General features: G+C 36.6%; 1 protein-coding gene across 1 annotated transcript; it reads right to left on the reverse strand.

The window, feature by feature from the left end:
• Positions 1–693: 693 nt before the first annotated feature.
• SOSTDC1 (sclerostin domain containing 1) lies at positions 694–5,401 on the reverse strand. The gene is made up of 2 exons (XM_009203304.4): positions 4,647–5,401; positions 694–2,121 (listed from the first exon to the last, which is right to left on the reverse strand). The coding sequence occupies exons 1-2, from the start codon at positions 4,849–4,851 to the stop codon at positions 1,706–1,708; spliced, it is 621 nt and encodes a 206-aa protein (XP_009201568.1). The 5' UTR covers positions 4,852–5,401; the 3' UTR covers positions 694–1,705.
• Positions 5,402–8,144: the final 2,743 nt, after the last annotated feature.

Here is an 8,144-nt window from a genome sequence, read left to right on the forward strand (position 1 = left end):
TCAGCATCCCAAAAGGCAAAACCCAGGAAATATTACCAATACATCATGAGCCTCTTTGGTTTTCTTCATTTGGAGTGATGAAGTCAATCATTTGATTGAATTGACACAACCGTCCTTCAACTGTATAATCTGCTTCAAGAAACTATGTGGCTTAATATAACAACATGCCAACATTGAAAACACTGAAAAATTAGCTTTTGTTTCCTTTTTTTATTTCATGTTTTCGGTTTGTGGGCCATACAATAGTATTCAATGTTCTCCAACATAAGATATTGATTTCTTCACAATTCCTTCCTTTCTCAAATTTAGCTGTACATTGAGATCATCTGGAAAACTTTAAAACCTACTGATATTTGAGCACTACCCCAAGAAATTCTGATGTAATGTGGATGAAAACCTGGGCACTGGGTCTCATAATATCTCCCCCAGGTGATTATAATGAGCAGCAGACTTGGCATCCACTGGTGTATGTAAATTTGATATTCTCATGACTACTCATTGCTGGATTGACACCCAAGTTTTGCAACCTCCCATTTACTGAAGAGGTGGACTCCATGTCTCCCTCTCTCTCCTCTCTTAGAATAGATACTTCTGTCAAAGCTTGAATGTGACTTAGAAAACAAAAAAGCAATTACCCTTACACATTTATTCTACAGTTTTTGCACCCTTTATACATGTTAAAGGCAACGACAATAACTTTTAGCAGTGTTTATTTTTGTTAAAAGAAACCAGTTGAATTGAAGGTCAAAACACCTTCTGATTGCACAGATTAAACAAGAAAGTATTACGTATTTCAACTTTACAAAGCATCTTATTGATTTAAAAAGATCCATACTATTGATAAAGTTCACCATGAACATATATGTAATAAGGAGAGTAAAATAATCATTTTACATATCTACAACATGTATTTTCATATTTCAAGGTCAACCACAAGTCATATAGGAAAATATTTAGGTCCATGAAAAAGTTCCAAAACATTAAAAAATTAACATTTTGAAAAAAAATCACATGTGAAAGCTCATTAAATAATAACATTGACAAATAAATAGTTAATCAGCTTTACTTATTAGCCGCTGCCATGCATTTCTGGCATTCCATTCCAAGCAAGGGTCAGCATGCAGGGTATAATTTCATACTATGCAACTGTAAAGAGCTACAGGGCTTATTTTTGAAGTGAAATGTCACAAGGTCTTTCATTCTCTTTCAAAGGAAGATCACTCATGGCTGCTAAACTGTTCCCATGAAGAGTACCAAAAAAGCACCTTTCTGAAATGTTACTGCGAAGATTCATGACAACAATTTTTTTTTAACCTTTCCGTTTTGAAGGGGTTTTGTTTAGGATATGGGATGGGCCAGTAGATGGAGGGTATCTGAGAATCCCTTTTCTGTTTTAAAATATAATGATTCACTGATGTGTATAGTATCAACAGTCTTTTAAGAACAATGAGGAATTAAAACTACAGGATACGTGGAATTTAAATGCAAATTGCATTCATGGATATACCTACATCTTGAAAAACTTGAAAAGGAAAAACTATTCCCAAAGAAGGTCCTGATACTTAAGACAGCTTGCTGGGTTTGATCAAAGCAGAAAGCATATACTTTCAAGTGAGAAAATAGCAATGGCAGGCTTGAGTTTTCCAAGCAATCAAATCTGTAAAGCAGATGGTTACTAGTAAGTCTAGTTATGGGAGTCTGAGTTCTAACTCATGCTGTGCTTGCTGGATTTGCTGGCTCTTTTCCGCTCTCTGTGATGCTGGACGGGCTTGGCAGGTGACATGCTCTCAAAGTTGTGACTGGACTCGTTGTGCTGCCGGGTGTACCTCTTGCACTTGCAGGCAGTGACTACTGTGATTTTGTAGGTGCGTGTGCTGCCATCTTGGCACTGCAGCTGGATTCTCTGGGTACGGGTTTTGTCATTGACACACCGCCATTCCTGGGAGCTCCTCCTGCTCCAGTACTTTGTTCCATAGCCTCCTCCAATCCAGTTAGGGAGCACTGGCAGGGGCAAGCACTCACCAGCACACACCAGCTCCTTCAGAGGGCTGATGCTGGTGCACTGGCCATCAGAGATGTATTTAGTGGAACGCAGTTCCCGGCAACCCACTTGAACCCGAGCTGCAGGAAACAAAAAAGAATGTGCATCAGAGACAAAAATGCAAACGAAGACCTTTTAAAAAGTGCTCCGCAATGACAAAAATAATAGCCAAATGATAGAAAATTGCCAAATAGAAAGTGAGCACCTACTTTATTTTCACAATGAAAACAATCTGCCTGGATAGGATAGAGACACTTTCATGAAAATCATCAGTTTACATGGCTATAACTTTTTTGGGAAAAAAAATGTAGGCCCGATTTTTTTTATATATATCATTAGCTGATTGCTTATTAGAGTGTTTGAAAATCCAATTTTCTTAGTCTCACTCTCCAATAAGGGGTTAGCAGCTCTTCCATTTATGTGTAAATATTCGTTATTCAATGAGTTAAAAGAGTATACTTTAATATTCTCTTTCTCAAGGGTCATATTGGTTAATGTCTGCAAGTGCTTTCAATTAGGCTTTTAAAAAATCTGTTGAAAAGAATGTGGTAGGGCCATTGAAATATTGTGTATAATGCATATGCTCTCAGTAATATTTTATTTCAATTTTAGACTTTCGCTGCAGAGACTCATACATGCATATGTGTACAACATCTGACATTTTGCATATCAAACTTAATAACTATGTTTTAAACATAAATTCCCAAACTATCTTTTAAAAAATACAAACAGTAAGATGTTTGAAATGCAAAATGCCACTACAACTCAAGATTCGAAGAATATAAAAGCCCCTAAATCAGGAACGTATGGTTGCCATAACAACTTGGCTACATTTCCATGAATTTTATGGCAGAAAAATGCCTAACATGTCTGATTTACAACTGCAAAAGGAACCACGGTGTTCATTTCCTGAATATTGGTCATGGCAAACTTTTTGTTTTAGTTATTTGGATTTGATAGGTATGTTCTCTAATTGGCTGTTTCTTGTTACATGCCTTATGTAATTAAAGCAAAAATTAATCTTTAAATATTTTAAGTTTTCCTTACCCTTGCTTTGTTATCTAAACTTGAGGAGAATTGCCTATAACAAGCTTGAAAAGAAATCAAGGCTTGCCAACCAGGAAAAAAAAAAGGATGTTTAAAAGTGCAGGCTGCTGACATTTTACAAATAGAAATGATAAGGGACACTGAAGTGGTTCTACAAAGAGTACTGAAAGCTAAGTCAAAGTAGAACTGAATCAGGAGTTTCACTTCATCTCTGTATCCTAGTACTTCTGAGGTAAGAGATATAGCTTAAGGGGAACGTGACATTTGCGTAAAAACTTACTTACATACACATGCATGCATAGAAATCTAGAATTGTGGGATTAAAATGTAAAGCGTAAATTGTTTGGTTGGACAGTGTGCTCAGCGTGCCTGATTCTGCCTCCAGCTCACCTTCCTGCAGCTGCCTCAGGAATGCACCTGGAAACAGCCAGAAATAATTTCCACTTGTCAAGCTTTCTGTTCCTGTGTATATACAGATTTGGCATTTTTGCAGTGACAGTTCATTGACAACGAATACCCACCACATTGCACAGTAATCTAATAATAATCAGATATGTCCTGTGTACTTAAAAGCAACCATCTTCATGAAAGTTAAAACATCTTAGCTTTCTTAGACATTAACAGTCATATTTGGTTTGACTTTTCAAAGGTCAAAACTACTTTTCGTAGTTGAATGGAGTGAAGAAGGAGAGGCAAAAGATTTGTGTAAGATTTCCTGTTCACTGTTTCTCTTTCTCTCTCTCTCTCTCTTTCTCTCTCTCTCTTAAAACCTGATTATTAGCATGTGGCCTCTTCTAAAGGAAAAGATGGAAATAAAAGTTAGGGGAAATTTGAATCCCCCTAACCAGTGGTCAATTAGTGTGTCAACTAAGCTGTTGTTTTAAATCTCTTAAGTTACAAAAAAGTCCCCAGTCTGTCACAGAAATATACAATTATCTAAATTTTGAATGGGACAACAAGGAATTAGTTTAGAAAAATATGATTCTCTAAAATTTTTAGTTTATCCCTCTTTTATATTGAGCTTCATCAAAACTTTTGACTATCTCACTAGGCATATTTTAGAAATCCAATGTAAACAAATTTTTTCTCCTGGAAGCTTCCTTTTTTCCTTTGTGATTCCCTATATGTATTTGTGGATGGTAACTAATAATACATGTTAGCTACCTTTATACACTTTACCAAAATTGCATACGCCCTGAAATAAATTGACAAAACAACCAGAACTTGAGCTATCTAAAACAATACTTTTTAAAACTCTCATTTTGCATGATTTTGACAGAACCATAGTTTAATTCCTGGAAATGTTTTGTTTGTGGATGTTTGATAAAACTTCACTCTGTGCTTGCATTATTAAACCACTCTTTTAGTTAGGTTAACTTTAAAATCACTACATAGGGAAGAATGCCAGCCTACGCATGCGGCAGATTACTCCCAAATTGTTTCACAAAATATATATGGTTCAGGTTAGTTACCAATAAAACAATTCTACAGCAATGTGAGCTAATGCTACCAGAAAAGAAAAAAAACAAACAAACCTGTACAAGTAAAACACACTTACTGTTCCGATCCAGTCCAGTGTTACTGAAATGCCTGCCTCCATTTCTGGCTTGATTCATCGTGCTGTTGCTGCTGGGGTGTGCTGGAACAGGTTTAACCACATGTGAATAAAGGATTTCTGTGGCATCATTTTTAAAAGCCAAACAGCTTTTCATTAGGATGCATGCAAGGGGAAGGAGATAGAAATGAATGGCAGGAGGAAGCATGGTGAGTAGAGGATTTCCTTGGCTGAAGAGCTGGTTAATTCCTTTGCCTCTGCTTCTGCACTGTATCTGTGAAATTCCTCCTCAAGCTTCCCTTTATATATCCACAGAGGTTTGGCGTTCATTCAGGTGTAAAGTTGTGTAGAGCTTCAGAGTGAAAACACAGAGAAGGGGTGGGATCCCTACATGACCCTGCAAAAGAATTTTACCAATGGAAAAGAAGACTGCAGAAAAGGAGGAGCTTGGTATACAAATTGCCTGAAATTTCAGAGTTGGACTTCATCACTTGTCTGTGAGCCGACGCAGGCAGGCACATTCTATATCAACGACAGACTCTCCTCTGCCATTTCCTTTCCTGAGTCTAGTTAACATTCGGGTTTAATTTAAACGAAAATACATCGCTGTTCATTTGAAGAGACTGGCTTTCTCGCAGTTCTATACTTCCCTCAGATTTTAGAGTATTTGCGTCAGGAAGGGAGTTCTTCCCAGGTAACAGGAGGAATTCGTGTGAGTTTAAATATTGTAGGACTTGCATGAAGCACCTAGTTAGCGAAACATTGCTTTCTCTCAAGAAGCAAACCAATATTTTTTTTTCCTTAAAGCAAACCAATATTTTTTTTTTTCCACAGAACTAAAACCTGCCCCCTGGACATGCTTAAATAATGCAGCTTTGATCTGCATGAACTACTGTGCTGCTAGGTAAATTATTGCCAGGGGTTCTGTGTGGAGAATAATGAGCATAGTTCTGTCTACATTAAAGTAAGTAATACTCATTTTCATCTTAAAAATGTGTCACAAGCATTAATATCCATAGCGCTGTTTTACATAAAACAAAGCCATTTGTGACAGACTGCTTAGTGAATCCAAAATAATTTTTTCTAGATTTTTTCAGAACACAGAATCTACTCATATTTACTAAATATTTTGCTCATTACTTCCTTTGACTCTGCTGCCCAAGTAAGAAACCTATTTTTCTGAATTACTTTACCTACACCCAGAACACGTGTTCCATTAATTAATTATAGGCCACTGATAATCCCTTTAAAACAGTCATAAAATTCTATTTCATGATGGGACATCTCAATTGGAATAACTATTCTGAATCACCTTTTCAATTATAAATCCATTTTTGTCCTTTGTGTGGCTACCTAAGTCACCTAATTTTGTATCTCTTTTCTGTATAAGCTTTTGTCCATTGTAACTGCTATTCACCTATCTGTCTGTCTATCTATCTGTCTGCCTACCTGAATTTCTCCATAGAAGCACGACTGACATTTTGCAAGAGACAGTTCTTTATTATTGGGGAACTGTCCAGTGTGTTTATCATCTTCCCTCGCTTCTACCAACTAGACGCCAGTAGCACCCCCTAGTTGGTAACAACAATATCTCCAAACATTACCAGATGACCCCTATGGGGTAAAATCACCCCCAATTTAACCACTAATTATCTATCATCTATCTCACTACAAAAGAAAGTAAAAATAAGAATAAAGGAAAAGTATTATAATACCAATAAATTATTGTTCTTTTTTAGGACAGAAATTGTACTGTAGTTTTGTTTTAAAACAATTACTGCTTCTCTATCAGAGGTATATACTGGAATATCCTTAGATGAAATGATTTTATATACTCTTTTACATTATATGGAATAAGCTAGAATAAGCTTCAAAAACAATATGAGGAGGTTAGAGGTGTGAGTGGCAAAAGATTAATTATAAGTTGATGGTTGTTAGAGCAGGATGGTAAAGTATTATATTCTGTTTATTCTTGTGTATGTTCCAAATTGTACATAATAAAAAGTTTAAAAACCAGAGTCAGACAATCAATTTAATGGACATATACTCCCTACTAACAATATATCTCTATCCTACGATTGGATAAATAGTCATTTATTCTAACATCCTTCCTGGAAAATCATATGTCAGTTTATTTTGTGCAAATGGAGATTACAGGCATCCTTCTAAAACACTAACTATGAAGAATTTCTGTCCTACTTACCAAGGGACTTGATGTTAATTACACAAAGCATGTTAATATTAATCATTGACCTACAGACCCAATGCCTAAAGGAAATTAAAAGGTCAAAATAATCTAATCTGTTCCTCACTGCTTTTTCTTTTTTGTGTGTCACGAGCAGGGGATATTTTAATTGGAATTTAATTATCAGGTTGGGCTAATGAGGTTGACCAAACTCATGCACAGTTATTAAATCTGCTGCACCTAGTATTTTGTAGGCTGAACCTTAGGATATCACCTCAGGCAGAAGCAAAATTAGAAGAGAAGGCAATGTCATTGTGCATGTGGACAGGACAAACTCAGAGTTCTTGGGCCCAATTTACCTGACAGACCTCTAGAGAACTACTTTGAGGCTGGGTGCAGTGGCTTCTGCCTGTAATTGCGCACTCTAAGAAGCCAAGACAGGAGGATCGCTTGAGCACAGGAATTCGAGACCAGCCTAGACAACATAGTAAGACCTTGTCTCTGCAAAAATATAACAAAAACTAGCTGAGCATGGTGATTCATGCCTGTAGTCCCAGCTACTCAGGAGGCTGAGGCAAGAGAAACACTTGAGCCTGGGGTGTTGAGGCTGCAGTGAGCTGTGATAGCACTGCAACACTCTAGCCTGGGCAAGAGTGAGACCCTGTCTCAAAATAAATCAATAAATAAAAAGAAAGAAAACTACTTTGCTAAAACAGAAATAATCATAAATTTAATACTTAACAGTTATTCTGATCAGTTTAAAAGAGCTCCATTAAAAATAACCACAAACTATTGCTTCTCGGCCTTTTGGCTAAGATCAAGTGAAGGATAACCACAAACTATAATAACCCGAGAAGAATGAATATAGATATTTAATATTGAAATTGATTCTTTCTCATCTTCAGGCATTAGTATGTACCTGTTATTCCCTTTGTTTATAACACTCTTCCCTCACCCTCTTCCTTGACTAATCACCTACTTTTCCTTCCAGTCTCAGTTTAGACGGCACTAGCACTGAGAAAACTCGCCTTGTCCTCTCTTCCCTCTTATCTGCTCGTCTCAATCCAGCATACATGTGTCAGAGCAGCTAGTTACCTGATGACTTGGCAAGACCTATGAAAGAAAAACCATTTCTATCTTATGGGTATTGTGGAATAAGTGGTTAAATTAAGTATTTAAGAAATATAGAAAAAATATTCTTTCATTAAAAAGAGATTGGCTAGTATTTGTGGTAGGCAGTCGCTAAGATGGCTCCTAATAATCCCCTTCTCATGATATTCACATCCTTGTAGCAATCCCCTTTTCTTCAGTGTGGA

This window comes from Papio anubis, chromosome 4 (assembly GCF_008728515.1).
Source record: "Papio anubis isolate 15944 chromosome 4, Panubis1.0, whole genome shotgun sequence".
NCBI classification, from domain to species: Eukaryota; Metazoa; Chordata; class Mammalia; order Primates; family Cercopithecidae; genus Papio; species Papio anubis.